We start from the raw sequence: 17,019 nt of genomic DNA, 5'->3' as shown, positions 1-17,019 counted from the left end.
GCCCGTCCCCACGGATCACACGCGGTCCCCTCCGTCCCCGTGCTGAGGGTCCTGCCCGTCCCCACGGCCCCGGCCCCTCAGCCCCCCCGCAGGCCGCCCGCGGCCCCGCCGCTTTCGCTTTGCCCGCGGGCCCCGCCCGAGGCGCCGCGCGGCTCCCGAGCCCCGGGGTGGGCCGGGGCGGCCTCGCCGAGCCCGTCGGGGGCGCCATGAGGCCGTGCCGGGCCGTGCCGGGGCGCTGGGGCTCGGCAGCGGCGCTGGTCGTGCTGGCGGTGCTGGTGGCGGCCGTCTTCCTCCTGGTGCTGGGCCCGGACGGGGACGCTGCCCTTCCCGCGAGGACTCAAGTAGGTGTCCGGTGCCAGGAGCGGCCGCCAGCCCCTTCCGCGGCTCGGCCCGGCTCCTGCCCCGGCACTGCCGCTTGCGAGGCTGCCCGGGACCGGCCCGGCTTTTCCGGGCTTCGCAGAGGCAGGGCCGGGCAGGCCGGGCCCCGCGCCGTGGTCCCATCTCCGTGGTGAGGAGGGGAAGGCGAAGGGCGGCCTTCCTCAGCACTGCGCCGTCCTCACCCAGGCACTGGCTGTGCCCTGCTGTCGGACCTCTGGACCGCGCGGGGCTTTCCTTCTCTCTCTCCTGCTGCTTTCTGCTCTCGTCTCGTATGGGCTTTTGCAGACGGTTAAAAATCACGAATTTTTGTGAGGTCTGACACAGCTGCAGGTCTGACAGCAGCTCTGGCTGAGCTCTGTAGCACATGTTGGGATGCCTCCCTGCTCCGCGCATCCTGCAGCCGTCCTGCCTGTCTTCGCTCTGTGGTGTCTGCCTTGGCTGGCCACGTCTGGGGCTTAGAAGGGAAGCAGGATCGGGGAGGGGAGGCTGAGGGTGCAGCCTGGTGCTGCTGGTGGGTTCACGTAGGAAGCGAGACTTCCCATGAGAGTTGGTGCAGCCCCCAAAACGTTGCCACCTCGTGTCCCCTCTGCCTCCCCAGTACGGAATGGTGTTTGATGCTGGCTCCACGCACACGGCTCTCTACATCTACCAGTGGCCTGCGAACAAGGAGAATGGCACAGGCATTGTCAGCCAGGTGGAAACCTGCACCGTGAATGGTGAGTGTGCCAGAACAGGTCTGCCCCTCTGCCCCAGGTTGCTGTCCCTAACTCCTGCAGCATGGTGAGCGACCTGAGTCTTACAGCCTGTCCTGTGCCAGGAGGAGATGGCCCAGAAGAACCAAACTAAACTGTTGTGGGGGAGAGGCTGTGGTTTAGGGAGCCCTAGAATATCAGTGTGAGGTGCCCAGAGGCTGCCCAGAGGTGGGGAAGAAATTGGGCCCCCAGTTAGCACAGCTCGTGGAACCAGTCTTGTCTTGCAGCCAGGTGTTATGCTTCATCTTGTGGCCTTGGGTGTTGGATGTGTACAGCTGGAGTCTTCTTCAGTGCAACCAATTCTTTAGCTCTTCCCATACCATCTCTTTACAGTTTCTTTCATGACTTAAAGTGTGTCTACATGTTTCCACAAGGCCTCCTAAGAGCTCTTCAGATAAATGTTACTGTATCTCTGCTGAGTTTCTGCTTGTATTTCCCAGCTGCTCTTTGGGTCAGTACCTGTCTTTTAGGTATGCCCAAAACACAGAGTTTTGGGCAGTGACTGAGACTTCTGAGTATTGCCAGGGAGGCTGAGAGCTCCCTAGGCTAGTAGGATGGGTGGACGTGTCCCCTGCTATCTCATCCCTCCTGGGCTGGCTCCGTCAGGGGGTGCTCTCTTGCAGGATCTGGCATCTCCAGCTACGCAGATGACCCCGCTGGGGCTGGAGCCAGCCTGAAGCCCTGCCTGGACAAGGCCATGATGATCATCCCTGCAGAGCAGCAGCGGGACACCCCTGTCTACCTGGGGGCCACAGCAGGCATGCGGCTGCTGAGGTACTGGCGCTGCCTGGGGCTACGCACCTCCACAGCCCTGCCCCAAACCCTCAAAGCCTGCTCTCCAGTGAAAGCAGCAATGGGACAGGGCTAATAGTGATGGGAAGGGCTCAGGGGTTATGTTGCAAGGTTGAAGGGACACTTTGCCCTCCTGGCTGGCATCTCTGGTGGACCCATTTGTGGTGGGGAAACAGTGACCCTGTTGTTACACATTTTCTGCCCATACCGTGCTCTCCCTCCTTCCCTTGGCAGGGAGCAAAACAGCACAAAAGCTGAGCAGGTCTTCGCTGAGGTCACCAAGGCCATTCGAGAGTACCCTGTGGACTTCCGTGGAGCTCAGATCCTCACAGGGAATGACGAGGGCACCTTTGGATGGATCACCGTTAACTACCTGCTGGAGACACTCATCAAGGTGTGGGATGGTGAGAGGGCAGAAGGGAGGGAAGGTCTCACTGTGCTGGGAGATCCTGCTTTGATGGAGCATCCTCAGTATTTCTGGGCACCCGGGTCAGGGTCCCCTGGGGTCGGTCCTTGTTTGAAGGTGAAACGGGGAAATCTGGAGCTGCATCAGCCCCCACAGTGTCTGGAAGAGCCCTAAAGGCTGTGAGGCCAGTGAACTGTGGGTTCCCTCTCCCTGCCATGCTGTAGTTTGGGCTGGGAAGCCAATACTCCTGCGCTCACCCTGCACTGGATCTGTGCACCCTGTAAGTGAGTCTTGGTTTGGGGCAGCATTCCTTCACAGGCAAGTGGATCCACCCACCAGTGGAGGATACCGTTGGAGCTCTGGACCTTGGTGGGGCTTCCACCCAGATCACATTTCTTCCTGGGACCACCATAGATGACAGCAACACAAGAGCTCTCCTCAGACTGTATGGGACCAACTACTCCATTTACACCCACAGCTACCTCTGCTATGGACAAACGCAAGCCCTGAAGAGGCTGATGGCATCTTTACACCAGGTAATTGCCTCCTGCCTTGTGTTCTTCTGCAGCCAAAGCCCTGATCTCACTGAGCTGGGCAGGCAACATGTGCTGGGTGTTATGACCAGGGGGCTCAGTGCCTTTGTGCAAGCAGCAGTCAGGATAGCGGATGCAATGGGGACACCTTCACAGGAGCCACCTCAGGCGTGTCCCAACATCAGGGCAGGAATGAAACAGATGGAGTCAGACACCTGGTGCCTGACCACAGGCACTGCCAAGGCAGCTGGTGCCCGGGGTCCTGTCCCAGGGCCATTTTGCCCACCCGCTCTCCTTCCCTGTCCTGATGGTGGGGCTGTGCCAGCCCAGCCTCAGTCACAGCTGCTAGAAGGAGTTGAGTCCTGGAGGAGGGAACCCACTAGGTGCCACGAGGCTGGGGAAGACACAGTGGGATTTTTTAGCATATGTCTGGTAGGGAATAACTTGGGTTTATGAGAAGGAGTCTGAATAGGCTGGTCTTCAGAGGCAGGTGCTGGGAGAGTGGAGGGAGGTGTCATTGCTGCTCAGGGTAACCCTCGTGTCTGTAGCATGGCTGAGGGACAAGGTCTCAATGCCAGTTCATGATGCTTGGAACAAGAATGGGCAAAAGGCAACATTCAGAGCATGTTAGCACACAGAAATCAACATGCATTGCATTTCTGATTAAGTGGTTTCTCAGCTTTGGCTCTGCCTCTGAGTCTGGTGACACTACAAAGGAAGAATGGGGACAAAATGGGTGCACACTCAGCACAGGGCACAAAACCCCAAGGCCCTGGGCATGCAGCTGTTGCTGTAGCTGATCCCTGACTGGGACATGGCACACTCTGGCTGTGCCTACAGCACTGTGCCTGCACCTCATAGCATGGTGTTAGATGAGACCTCATGAGCAGTGGGGCCTGCATGATGGCAGGGTGCCTGCGTCTGGGTGTGGAAACAGGCACTGTCTGTGGCCTGCTTCTCTCCATCCTCATCCTCAGTGCCAGAGTGATGCTAATGCCTCTCTCTCTCTCCAGGGCAACCTATCTTCCCAGCACATATCGCACCCCTGCTACCCCAGGGGATACCAGGAGAACATCACCATGGCAGAGCTCTACAACAGTCCCTGTGTCCCCACACCGAGCACACCCAGCCCCACACAGGTCCTCATGGTAACGGGGACAGGGGACCCGGCGGCGTGCAGTGCTGCCATGAAGACACTCTTCAACTTCAGCTGTGGGACCAACAGGACGTGCGGGTTCAACGGGGTTTATCAGCCGCCTGTGCGGGGACAGTTCTTTGTAAGGAGCCTCTGGCCCCACGGTGGTGGTGTGGGTGTGGGACTTTGGGGCACCAGAGGCTGGCCAAGGCTCTGGGAAGCCTGTTGTGGGAGGAAAGTGAATAGTGCCAGTGACAATGGATGCCTTGAAAGCTGGGGTGTTCCTGATGCATGGAGACATGCAGGGTGCTCACTGGTGTGCCAAACAGACTACCATATTCTGTATTTCCAGAGTCTTCAGGGCTCTCTTCAAGCTGGTCAGCAGGCAGCACCCTATGTGGTCTGCCCCACGGACACCGACAGAGCACCCAGAGTGAGAGTGGAGGGTGGCAGGAAAACCTGGGCCCTTCACTAACCTGCTCCTTTTGGTCATAAACACCCACAGGCGTTTTCAGGGTTTTATTACAGCCTTCACTTTCTGAACCTGACTGGAGAGCAGTCCCTGAGCTCAGCCAATGACACTCTCTGGAAATTCTGCACCAGCAATTGGAAGAAGGTAAGGTCCTGCCTAGCTGCTGCTGGCCCCTGCCTGTATTTCACCCAGCCTGGACACTGGGCAGCTTGAGGGCCTGCCACAGCCTGTCTGTCCCCTGCTGCACAAAAGGGCAGTTGGAGGGAGCTGGAAAGAGCACAGAGATCTCTGGGCAGGGGGAGACGTGGGAGTGCAGCCTGCAGCCTCACAGCTGCTGCTCCTGATTGCACTGCAGGGCCCTTCCCCACTGGCTGCCTCCCTTTGCTCTTCCACATCTACAGCTGCAGAAGGAGTTCCCCACTGCAAACAGGACCCACCTGCGTGACTCCTGCGCCACCAGCTCCTACACCCTCACCCTCCTGCTGCAAGGCTACAAATTCAACCAGAAGACGTGGCACAACATCCACTTCTGCCAGCAGGTGGGAAAGGGCCTGGCTGCCACCTTACCTCGCAGCTGCTTCACTAAGCTTGCACGCTTGTGCCCACCCTGCTCTGCCACACTTGGATGCGGGAACTGGGGATGATTGGTTGGCATAGTCCACCACCCACATCCAGGCTTGCCTGATACTTTGCAGCCCTTCACATCCCTCTTCCTTCTCTGTCTGCACAGGTCTCAAATGTAGATGTGGGCTGGACTCTGGGCTATATGCTCAATCTCACCAACATGATTCCCCCGGAGATCCCCCAGAATGTCATAGGGCTCCCAAGAAGCAACTGGATAGTAGCCACAGTCTTGCTGGCCATCATGCTGGTTCTCACCTTCTGCCTGCTTGTGGCTATGTGCTACCAGAAGAACTACTCCGGTTATGAGAGCCTCTAGCAGTGCTGGCTGCAGAGGCTGTTGCAGCCACCTGGTCCTGCTGCCAAGCTTGTGCAAGGAGCTGCCAGTGGGGGAATGGGCCCCATGTCCCAGGGCTGCGAACTTGTGGGGCACCTGTGTCATGGCCTGGTGAACTGGAAGCAGAACAGGTCTTAAAAAAAAACAACACCCTGTAACTGTGTGCTGTGTGGTTTCTCTTTCCCCTTGCTGCTGGTTGAAGAAACCTCTAGGAGAAAGGGCATGGCTGTGTGGGGCAGGGCTCAGCACTGGGGGCTTGGCAACAGTAGTGATGAGGGGCAGCTATGACCAGAGCGGCCAGGAAGAGAGAAGGGGTGTCTGGCAGCAACAGGATCATCGCAGGTCTGGTTGCCACCTACAGCAGATACCCCAGGTGGGACATAGGTGCCACCTAGAGGGATGTTGGGGCCATGGGGGAAAGTTGGCCTGGGCTCTGCCCAGGTCTGGGAAGCTGTGTGAGGTGGGGAGTAACAGAATCACAGCACGGCTGAGGCTGGAGGCACCTCTGGGTCCTTCTGATCCAACCCCTGCTCCAGCAGGCCTCCTCCTTTCCCAGCACCATGTCCATGCAGTTTTGGAGACTCCACAACCTCTCTGGGCAGCCTGTGACAGTGTCCCACCATCCGCACGGCACAGAAGGGCTGCCTGGTGCTCAGAGGGAGCCTCTTGTGCTCCAGTTTGTGCTCATTGCCTCTTGTCCTGGCACTGAGCACCACTGGCGAGAGCCTGCCTCTGTACTTTGCAGCCTCCCTCCAAGCATTTCTAGGCACTGATGAGTTCCCCCCTGAGCCTCCCCTTCCCCAGGCTGAGCAGTCCCAGCTCTCTCGGCCTCTCCTCACAGCAGAGGGGTTCCAGGTCTTTGCTTATTTCCATAGCCCTTTGGGGGACTTGCTCCAGGTCTCTTGTTCTGGGGAGTCCTGAGTGGGACCCAGCCCTCAGGGGGTGGACTCAGTAGTGCTGAAAGAGGGGAAGGATCACCTCCCCCCACCTGCGGGTATTATTTTCCCTAATGCAGCCCAGGGCACCATTCCCTGCCTTCTTTGTCCCGAGGGAGGGCTGGTTGCTGCCTCAGGGTCAGCTTGGTGCCCAGCAGGGCCCTTCTGGCCAGGCTGCTTTCAGCTGGGTGCCCCCAGCACGTCCTGGGGCCGTGTTTTTTCCTTCCCGGGGGGAAGGACTCTGCACCTCTCTCCCTGGGGAACCTCAGGTGGATCCCACCAGCCCATTTCTCCAGCCTGTTGAGGTCCCGCTGGTTGGCAGCAGGGCCCTCTGGTGCATCAGCAATGCCACCCCATTTTGTGCCGGCTGTACACCCGCTGAAGGTATGCTCTGCCCCTTCATCCAGATCATTAACGAAGTTGTTAAACACGTTTGGATCCAGAGCTGACCCCTGGGGCACTCTGCTAATGACCCTCCAGGGGTGTGGTTGTTCAATCCACCTCAGTCTGCCCATCCAGCCCATACTTCAACAGCTTCTATGAGGATCTTATGGGGGACAGTGCCAAAGGCCTTACTGAAGTCTGGATTGACAATAGATGGGAGCAGCCCCCCTGTTTTCCCACACAAGGTCCATCTTTTGTCATTTGTGCTCTGTGTCTGTGCCAGGCAGCTATCTCGCCCTTTCCAGCACCCAGGCGATTTGGGAACCCCAGCTCTTGGAAGATGTCCTTGTCCTGGTGCCCCCCCAAGGTCTGGTGGGCACTGCGTGGGGCGAGCACCCTGCTCCCTGCAGCACTGGGCGGTGCTGTGGGGATGGATTTTGCTTCCTGTGGCTGGGGCAATCGTTCTGTCCCCTTTCCCCTGAGTTCCTGTTGTCATCATAACCAGCCCTTACCTGGGACATGGAAGCAATAAAATCTTATCGGCTCAGGAGCAATACAACAAGCATTTCCGTCTTTGCTGACTTTTGCAATGTTTATTTCTGGATAACAGGAGTGGTTGGGTGCTTGCCTCTCTGCAGAAACAGCAAATGTCAGCTCTGTGCTGCTGGGAGGCAAATGTGCTGCCGGCAAATAACACAATGAATCATGCACAGGGCAGATAAGGAGTGAGCAGGACCAAAGGCAAAGGCAAGGACACAGCTGTGGGCAGGACCCAGTTCAGTGCCCTGTGCAGGTCAAGGCAGAATTTGCAGCCTGCTGGAGTCACAGCCTGACACCCAGAGTGCACAGGACTTGTGCTGGTGGGACAGCCTGGTGTCTGGGAAGGCGCTTGGGAATGGTGATCCCTTTATCCCATTATGGAAGGGAAGAGAGGGATGAGGAGGGGAGAGGAAAGGAGATGGACCCCGTGGAGAGGCATGGACCACCCTTTTGGCTCTGGATTGCTCAATTTGCCTTTCATCTCCAAGGCCATCAGCTGAGCCCAGACAATGGGTATTTAGGAGAGCCAGGTGGGACACCACAGAGCCTTGCATGCCCCCGGGCTGGCAGACCTGGCAGGGACCCTCCTGGCTATTGGTGACCATGGTCAGACCCAGCACTGGAGGAAGCACCTGGCCACATGCCTGTGGCCTCAGGATGACGGTCTGGCACCCAGGTCCTCCATGGCCCGGCTCGCTCTGCCCGGCCCCACGCTCCGGCTGGTGGGTGCAGGTCGGACCTGTAACAGGCGTGGTGGTGCGAGGAGGCAGATTGGCATGGCTGCGGCGTGTAGGCTGATCTGAAAACCTCCTGCAGTGCCTCTCCTCATGTTTGGGGCCAGTCCCATGGGGCAGCCACTGGTTCTTCTGTGCCCTGGAGGTTACTGTTCCTACACGCGCAAGAGCAGGAGCAGGGCAATGAGCCCCAAGGCCAGTGTGAGGGTGATAAAGGCGATGGCCGCAGCCCACAGGGAGGGAGTCTGCCCCTTTAGCAGCCCCGGAGCCTCTGCCGGGATCATGTTGGTGAGGTTCAGCATGTAGCCCAGCGTCCAGCCCACATCGGCGCTCCCTGCCTGCACGAGGAGAGGGGACGCTGAGTTAGCATTGTGCTGCCCCTGTCCCCACCCACTGGCCAGGTTCGCCATTCACCTTCATCTGGAAGACAATGTTGTTCCAGCTGCTCTCGTTGAACTTGTAGGCATCAAGGAGGAGTGTGAGGATGTAGTTGGCGTTGGCGCAGTATTTGGGCAGCCTCTCAGGGTTCTCTTCAGGGTAGCTAGAAGAAAGCTGGGAGGGGATGTTTAGAGAGTAAGGGAAGTTATTTGCAAGTCATTTCCATTCAGGGACAATGCCCTAATCAAGGGGCAATGGCTCCACAACCACCAGCATGCAGAGAGACTTCAGGGCTATACAGGTGTTTTGGTTTTGTCCACAGAGGGCAACTCCTTTGAGGAGGTTTTAATCCTCACATGAAAGTACAGAGACATACTGAATGGAGTTTCTCTCAGTCCAAATTCTCCCATTTCAGCCTCCTTGTGCAAGGGGCTCCTGCTCTCTGCCCTGTGGTGGTCCCACCGCACCTTTTGACCTTACTCATCCCCATTTGACGCCTCCCCAGCAGCTGAATCCTCTCATCCTCCTCCAAGTCTCCATCCCAACCTCCATCCCAGCTCCCGTGATGATGGGGACATGATGCTGCTTTGACCTGCCCCTTTCCCCGTGTTATATGGGCAAAAAGGGCCCCTGAAGGTAGCTTCAGGATGGTCCTGGCTCCCACCCAGAGCCCAGGGATGGCTCCACTGTGTAGGGCACAGCTCAGCAATCAGGAAGCCTCTCCCTGGGGCAGTCCCCCCACCCATTTTCTTGTGCAGCTGTCCCAGAGCAGCTCCGATCATGAGGAACATACGTCCTCCCAGCTCCTTGTGCAGAAACGCTCGATGGTCTCCCTGACGGTAGCCAGCGACTGCCCCTCGGTCAGGTTGAGAAACTTGAAGTTATAGTAAAAAGCAGAAAAGGCCTGAAAGGCAAGAGGTACAATTGCTGATGTGTTACCATGAGAGAACCCCCCAGGGGGAGCTGACCTGTCTCCCTCCGAGCACAACTGCCTGTAGGGGTGGCTTCACCAGGTCTGTCCCACCCTTGCACAGCCCTAAGCATTGCTGTCCCTGTCCCAGCAGAGATGATGGCTGGGGCTCTGTGTGCCTGCTCTTTTTTTTTTTTTTTTTTTACTGAAAACTTATTTTTGACTAAGCTCCCATCTTATTAAAATGGTCCCATGTGGAGCTCTGGCTGGAAAACCCACCAGCAGCAAGCCCTGGTGTGCCCTGAGGCACCAGCAATGTGGGTGCTTCTTGCTGTGGTTGCTGTGGGAAGGTGACAGTGGCACGAGGCACAGCCTGATACTGTAGTGCCCGGGGAACACGTGCAGCTGGGCAGGTGGGGGGACAGGGTTTGCCTTACAAAGAACTGCCCGCTGATGGGGGGCTGGTAGACGCCATCAAAGGTGCAGTCCTGGCTCTGGCCACACGCGGAGAAGTTGAAGAGCTTCCTGATGGCAACCAGGCACCCGCTGGCATTGCCCCTGCCCTCCAGGGTCACATTTCTGTCACTGGGGGACAGGCGTGGGTCACTCGCATTGGTGCAGGGGCTGGTGTGGAAGGAAGACAGCGAGATGGTTTCACTGTAGTCTTTGGGGTAGCAAGGATGTTCGACTCTTGTGCTGGAGGATGACTCCTGGGAACAGCAAAATTCTGTGATTTGAAGGCTTCAGCCTCCTCCAAACCTCTTGGTGGGCATGCCGGGTGGCTTCCCTCCAGGACCATGGTGCAGGCATATCCCACCTCCACAGCAGGGAATGACCCTCACGCTGTTTAATCCTGGTCTTGTCTGCCTGCAGTCCCAGCCTGAGCTTAGCACTAGTTCTTCCCCCTGCTTTATGAAGCTCCAATCTGCATGATACCCTCCTCCCACGGAGGCAGACAGATGTCACAGACCCAGAGAGCTGCCCTATGGTCTGGGACACACAGACCCTCTCTACCCCAGCTCTTACTCCAGCTCCAGTCCCATCAAGGGACACCACATAGGACCTTCCTGGCTATGCAGCATGAACAAACCTCAGGCAAGGTGCAACTCCATGAAGACCCTCTCCCCCTCTGACCTTCCAAAAGTGTCCTGAGCAATGTCTCTGGTTGTCTTTTCTCAGGCCCACACATTCACAGAGTAGTTGGGGCTAGGGGGCAGCTATCAGACTCTGTGCCAGCCCCCTCCTTAAAGCATCACCAACCAGATCAGGTTGGTCACAGCCTTGCCCCAACAAGTTTTGAATGTCTCCAAGGGTGGTGACTCCACAGCATTTCTGGGTCCTATTCCAATATTTGGCTACCCTTTTGGGTGAAAAAGTTCTGCATCTGGTCAGAAGCTCCCACGTTCCAGCTTGCGGCAATATCACTTTGCACCTCTGAGAAGAGTCTGATCCTGCCTTTGCTGCACCCTCCTGCAAGGCAGATGCATACAGGCAGATGATTTTTCCTGAGCCTCCCCTTCTGGTGCTTCACATGCTCCTCCCCACGCCTGCCTACCCATTTCTGTACCTGCTCTCAGTCCCTGCTGATGCCTCTCTGAAAAAGCATCATCTTTTCTTTTTTTATATGTTAACAAGCCTGTGCTTGGTATCCCAAGAGTAGTTTGATTACCCCCCTGTTCCCCTCTCACCAGAATTAACTCCTTTGCCAGGCGCTTCACCATCTCGTTCTGCCCGTAGCAGAGGTAGCTGTGTGTGTAGATGTTGTAGTTATACCCGTACAGCATAAACCTGGAGGTTTCATTCCAGTTTATAACTGAACCTTTGGGGATAAAGCTGATCTGAGTTGATGCTCCTCCAAGATCCAGTGCCCCCAAAATGTTGGCTGCCTCTGGACGGACCCATGTGTGTGCTTTGGGGGAGTACTGCCAAGACAAACAGGAAAGGAAGAGGAGTGGGATATGGCTGTAATTACTTGCCCTGAGCAAAATTGTCATCCTTTTAAGTCAGTGGGGTTTTGTTACTAAATGTGATGGGAGTGGTGTCTTAGCTGTCTCTTTCTGTGCATGAAGTCCCACTGCCTTCCCAGCTCAACCAGCCTGGACATTTCTCAGAGCCAGGAGAAAACAGAGGTTGAACTGTCTGATGGTCAAGACATGGACTCAGTGGGCTCAAGGTCGCTTGTGCCCCACAGGGGGCTGCAGGGGACCTGACTTGGAGGGGGTGGACCTCTGCTCTTCTGGAGAGATGGCTGTGGGCTATCAGAGCCAGGGGAAGGACAGAAAGGCTCCGTTAGCCGGCACTGTGTGCAGTTGTGGCAGTGCGGGGAGCGAGGACGGCAGGAAGCAAGTTTGGCTCCAGCCTCCTTCAGAGTGACATGTGGAACCCAAGCACAGACCTCCCAGTGCCACCTTCCTGGGGCATCGAGGGAAAATCTCGTCAGGAGCAAACTGTCTCTGTTGGGCTGTATGACCCCTAAGAGACCCCATGTCTACATGGTGCCCACAGTTTTTACCAGGAACACCCCCATTCCTGATTTCTTGCCTCTTTCACTGGGGGCAAGTCAGAGGATAACTGGCTGCTGCCTCCAGACCACTGCTGAAAGCCATTAACTCAGACCCTTCCTTCTGTGCTATCAAAAGAGTGGGTGTTTTGCCTGTCTCCCACCTTGGTGAAGGACTCCAGCAGGTAATTGATGGTGATCCAGCCATAAGCTCCCTCCTCTTCTCCTGTAATGATCCGAGCCCCACGGAAAGCCACAGGGTACTCTTGCATGGTTTTAGTGATTTCGGCCAGGATCTGGTCTGCAGCTGAGCTGTTCCGTAGCCTAAGAAGGATTCAAAGGTCAGGACCCATACCCAACTACATCAGTACTGCAGAGGAAACACAAGAAACAGTTTGCCTTTTCACTTGAGCTTTTTGCAACAGGCAGATTGTGTGAAATGCTGTTTCCTGCTACATAACTTGTGGGAGCAGTTCACACAGCTTCTGCTGCCTAAATCCTAGCTGTCCCACCATCTAGGCTCAGAATCACAAATCTAAGAGTCGTATTGACCTCTTCCTTCCAGTGCAGCTTGATCCCAGTCACATAGTGGTTTGCCACCCTTTGCTACTCGAGTATCTTCATGGTGTTGAAGGCCAGAGGGGACCTTCAGAACAAGCTCATCTAATGTGATACATAACATAGGACATCAGAAAATCATGCAATTATAGTACTATAGAAGGGTTTAGGTTGGAAAGGACCTTAAAGGACCATCCAGTTCCAACACCTGCCATGGGCAGGGACCCCTCCCACCAGGCTTCAGCCCCATCCAGCCTGGCCCAAGGCACAGCCAGGGATGGGGCACCCACAGCTCTTCTGGGCAGCCTGGGCCAGAGCCTCATCATCCTCATTGCACAGAATTTCTTCCTTATATCTAATGTAGACCTACCCTTTTTAGTTTAAAGCCATTCCCTCTTGCCCTCCACTCCTTGACAAAGAGTCCCTCCCCAGCTTTTCTGCAGCCCCCTTTAGGCACTGGAAGGCCTCTATAAAGTCACCCTGGAGCCTTCTCTTCTCCAGGCTGAACAACCCCAACTCTCTCAGCCTGCCTCTGTAGGAGAGGTGCTCCAGACCCTTGACCATCTTAATGTCTTCCTCTGGACTCCAGCAGGTCCATGTCCTTCTAGTGCTGGGGGCCCCAGAGCTGAACGCAGGGCTCCAGGTGGGGTCTCACAAGAGCAGAGCAGGGGGGCAATCACCTCCCTTGCCCTGCTGGCCACGCTGCTGTTGTAGCAGCCCAGGACACAGTTGGCTTTCTGGGCTACAAGCTCACACTACTGGCTCATGTTTAGCTTTTCATCCACCTGTACCCCCGCTCCTCCAAAGGGCTGCTCTCAATCCACTCATCACCCAGCCTGTATTTGTGCTTGGGACTGCCCCAACCCAGGTGCACAACCTTGCATTTGGCCTTGTTGAACTGCATGTTGTACACATGGGACCACCTCTTGAGCTTGTCCAGCTCCCTCTGGGTGACATCCTTTCCCTCCAGTGTGTCCACTGCACCACTCAGATCACTGTCACTTGCTACTTGCTGAGGGTCACATATGACCACCCACTGACCCCCTGCCAAAGCCAGAGCTGGCTGCTGAGCTCAGGGGTCTGTCGGGAAGGTGCCAGGCTGGATTCAGACCTCTGAGTGGGGCAGGTGTCCTGGGACTGTGGGTTTGTGCTCGCTCTCTGAAGCGAGTAAGCTTCAGGCTATGACCCAGCTCCTTCCCTGGAACGGGATCAGATTACCAGGGCACAGAAATAATTTTAGAAATGTGCAACCGTAAAAGCAAAAACTGTGAAATGAAGGTTGATGTTTGAAGAGAGCTAATACTGGATGGGGAAAGGTCAGGACCCACAAACCCCTTTGCCTCCTGCCTCTGCCCTGTTTCTCACCAGCACCGATCCATCTAGGCTCATCTGGGCAGATGCAGAACCCTCCTGGGCCGTGGGGTCCCAGGCTGCCAATGGGCATCTCTGAGCAGCCTCTCCAGACCAAACACCCAGGACAGCTCAGCCACCTGTGTGTCCCCACTGGTCTGGCACCTCCCACTCCTCATGGCCTGGCTCAAGGCAGCAGGAGAGCTGAGAGCAGGAGACGATGCTGTGCCTCTGCCCCGTCAGCCCCGTACCCCACAGCAGTACCTCAGTAGCCTCATGCCTGCCGTTGCTCCAAGGTAAGCTGGGACATCTCTCTGCTTCTCAGCAGGAACGACCTTCAGGGCTTTATCCAGGCACTCCCTTAGGGAATCACCGGCTTTTGGGGGATTGTTGGCATAGCTTGATATGCCTGGCCCTGGAAGAGAGTCAGGCTGGGACAAGCTGATAGGAAAGAGTTGAAGGAACAGGAGGATATAGGGCAGTGTCATCTGTCACCTCTTGGAACAACAGGTGTTTTGTCAGGGTCAAGACACTTCAGTCCCACCAAGTGTTTGGGCACTACCTTGTGCTGAGGGCCCCCCAGCCATGAGTGAAGCCACAGTGGAGTTATGGACCCCCTGCCTGCAGCCAGGTGACACCGTGCCGGCAGTGACAGCCTGCAGAGGGGGTGCCCGGCTTGGGCAAAGAGCAGGAGAGCAGGTCACCCCGCCTGCCCTGTGAGCCCATGCCCAGGGGATACTGACCCTGGACGTCGCAGGACAAGGTCTGGCTGACCACACCGGTGTCATTCTCCTTGTCTGAGTCCCACTCGTAGACAAACAGAGAGGTGTGGGATGAGCCTGCATCGAACACCATCCCGTACTGGAAGGAACAACCAAGATGTCATGCTGGAGGGAGAAGCAGCCTGCCCCTGGCCCTGCCAGGGTGCTCAGCCCTGAGGATGCCCCAAAAGCACCACTGCAAGGCGGTGAATGTACCCCAGACAGAGTGCAGCAGTGGAGGACACATCTGCCAGCGCATGGCATGGCATCTCTCCCTGAGGGGCTTTTAATTGCCTCTGCTGAGCTCTGTTCAACAATGCCAGCTCACACAAGCATTCTCTTGGTGATTTCCTCATGCTTTCTTATTTTCTTTTTCTGTTAAATGCCTTTTGTATCTGCCCTGCCCCACCTCGGGGCCAGCAGCTCCCCATCCCCCTGTTCCCCCCCTGCTGCACCCAGCCCCACAGAGCCACACCTGTCCCTGAACACCCAGCCACATCACCCTCCCCAAAAAGCACTCTGGCTCCACTGGGACCCTGCACCCCTCTTCCAGCAGCCTCAACAAGATGCCAGGCTGCCAGGGGACAAAGGCCACATGGAGGGACCCTGCCCTACCCACCCGCTTCTTCATAACACATCAAGCATGCAGCAGGTTCCAGAGAAGGCTTCCCTCTGCTGCCTGGCAAGGAGTCCGGCCCCAGCCTGCTGTCAGTTGTTTCTCACTGCTCGCAAGCTCTTAACGCCATGCAGGAGCCAAGGCTGTGCTTGCTGCCCCGCAGGCAGGGCATGGAGACGCAGCCTCAGATGAAGGGCAGGAGCCAGCCAGAGGCAGCCCAGCATGCAGTGACCTGACTCCCATATGCCCAGGCTGTATTTCTTCTGCCTGCAGCTGAGAATGAAAGTAAAATGCCCACCCAGCTGATACACAACAGGTGCCACCACCCTCTTCACTCCTAACCCCGAAGACTAGCCTTTGTCTCTGCTCACCTCCCCAGGGTGGCTGCTGAGGGACCCTCTTATGGCCTCACCTTGACCGTGGGTGGCAGGGCAACATCTTCAATCTTCACCAGGCTGAGAACAAGGGCGATGATGGAGAGTGTGACCAGGACCCCGAGGAGGGATGTGGTGAAGAGCTTTTTGTTAGCAAACATTGTGGGAAGGCGCCTGCAAGCACAAACACAGAGGAGAAAGGTGGTTGGACACGTCCACCTGGTCAGCAATAACTGAGGAGAGCACCCACAAAAGTTCTCCTGGGGATGACACTATCTCAAACTCAAAAGTCCTGGTGCGTAGTCAGGTCTTTCCTTGAGAGCAGCAATATTAGGAAAACAACGGTGGAGCTGAGGATAAAGGAGCCTGTCCCCAGAAGCCTGGCACAACCATGGGGGTTCACAATGGTCCTCCAGGTCCCACAGCCCCTCCAGCCCAGCTCACTGATGTGGGAAGGATCAGGTCCAGGAAGAAGAAAAGAAACACTGCACCAAACAGAGAAGGACATGGGAAATTCCAACAGACCCCACTGTAAGATGTTGTAGAAGGGAAAAGTGATTTTATTTTACAATAAATTTCAGCTCACCTGTTAGTTCAGGAGCTGGCTTGTGAGTCCTCACTGTGGCTGTGGGCTCCTCCACTGCTGGCACCAAACCCAGCTTGAGCTTACCTTTTATATCCTTTGGAAGTGGACACAGGCTGAAGGTCTTCTCAACCTCATTTTGCCTCAAACCTCATCAGCTTTAAGGAAAACTCATGTTTGATTTATGCGTGTATTTATGGCTCAGCCTCCTTCTGCATCTTCCTGACAACTTATCCTTGCCCAGGTAGTTCCTCCTCCTCATTTGAATGAAATCACACATAGGAGTCCTGCGGCTGTTGGCTCATGCCTGTCTTTTAACCCGTTTAACCCTTATTCCCCTACTCCTCTGGTGCTTTTACACACACATTTCTGTTCTCTCCTTGCTCTGACCATTCTTAATCCTTCCATTACAAGTCTCTACAAGGTCTTTAAGAGGTGAGAGTGATGTTTCCAGTATCCAATGCTCTGCAACCACACACAAAGTGGAAGGTGACTTGATTAGAAGTTTTATTAAGATGAGAAGGATTATCACACTGGAAGAGGAGGGGGGCCCTGCCAGGGATCTCAGCAGCATTCGGTGAGCTTTGCCAAAGGAGACACAAGAGCCCAGGAAGGAGGAAGTCTGCTTAGCCTGTCTGGGGCTGTGGTCACCCCTTCCTCGTGTGTGACTCGGCTATCACAAGACTGATTGCAACAGGACTCAGTTCCCAGCTGCCTTATCTCAGCTGAGTCAAGCAGAGAGTTGCCAGGACGGGGGAGCTGTCGGTGCATGATACAACTTTCCCAGAGCACCCTTCCCTGTGGCTGGAGGGATGGTGGTTTTGGAGGGCCTGCTGTGTGCACTGAAGCCGAAGCAGCACCCTACAAAACGGGAAGCTTGGCCATCCCCTGGCTTCTCTGCTTCTGCAATTCTGACCTTCAGGTCAGTCACTCTTTGGCAGCCTCCTTTGCACTGGTACATGCTGCTGGT

At 56.1% G+C, this 17,019-nt stretch overlaps 2 protein-coding genes across 4 annotated transcripts; one reads left to right on the top strand and one right to left on the bottom strand.

Moving 5' to 3' along the window:
* Positions 1-66: 66 nt before the first annotated feature.
* Positions 67-5,584, top strand: LOC311421959 (ectonucleoside triphosphate diphosphohydrolase 8-like). Of its 2 annotated transcripts, none has more exons than XR_014685117.1 (9): positions 67-341; positions 977-1,094; positions 1,754-1,904; positions 2,157-2,316; positions 2,634-2,864; positions 3,875-4,138; positions 4,502-4,612; positions 4,824-5,007; positions 5,199-5,584. XR_014685117.1 is itself a non-coding variant. In XM_084494520.1 (9 exons), the coding sequence occupies exons 1-9, from the start codon at positions 207-209 to the stop codon at positions 5,406-5,408; spliced, it is 1,518 nt and encodes a 505-aa protein (XP_084350646.1). In that variant the 5' UTR covers positions 72-206; the 3' UTR covers positions 5,409-5,584. The 2 variants fall into 2 exon arrangements, 1 of the variants encoding a protein (XP_084350646.1); XM_084494520.1 differs by having other exon boundaries at positions 72-341; positions 4,870-5,007.
* A 1,726-nt stretch (positions 5,585-7,310) lies between these two features.
* On the bottom strand, positions 7,311-16,372 carry LOC311422035 (ectonucleoside triphosphate diphosphohydrolase 8-like). 2 transcript variants are annotated; one of them, XM_084494658.1, is made up of 10 exons: positions 16,053-16,372; positions 15,505-15,640; positions 14,459-14,576; positions 13,980-14,130; positions 11,972-12,131; positions 10,996-11,229; positions 9,745-10,017; positions 9,191-9,301; positions 8,434-8,571; positions 7,311-8,357 (listed from the first exon to the last, which is right to left on the bottom strand). In XM_084494658.1, exons 2-10 carry the CDS (start codon positions 15,625-15,627, stop codon positions 8,175-8,177), a joined length of 1,491 nt encoding a protein of 496 aa, XP_084350784.1. In that variant the 5' UTR covers positions 15,628-15,640; positions 16,053-16,372; the 3' UTR covers positions 7,311-8,174. The 2 variants fall into 2 exon arrangements, with proteins under 2 accessions (XP_084350784.1, XP_084350785.1); XM_084494659.1 differs by lacking the exon at positions 16,053-16,372 and having other exon boundaries at positions 15,464-15,619.
* Between the last annotated feature and the right edge of the window lie 647 nt (positions 16,373-17,019).

The sequence above is a fragment of the Aythya ferina genome (genome assembly GCF_964211825.1).
Source record: "Aythya ferina genome assembly, chromosome: 20".
Classification (NCBI taxonomy): Eukaryota; Metazoa; Chordata; class Aves; order Anseriformes; family Anatidae; genus Aythya; species Aythya ferina.
The sequence above is the reverse complement of the archived record's forward strand: the minus strand, read 5'-3'. Positions and strand labels throughout refer to the sequence as shown.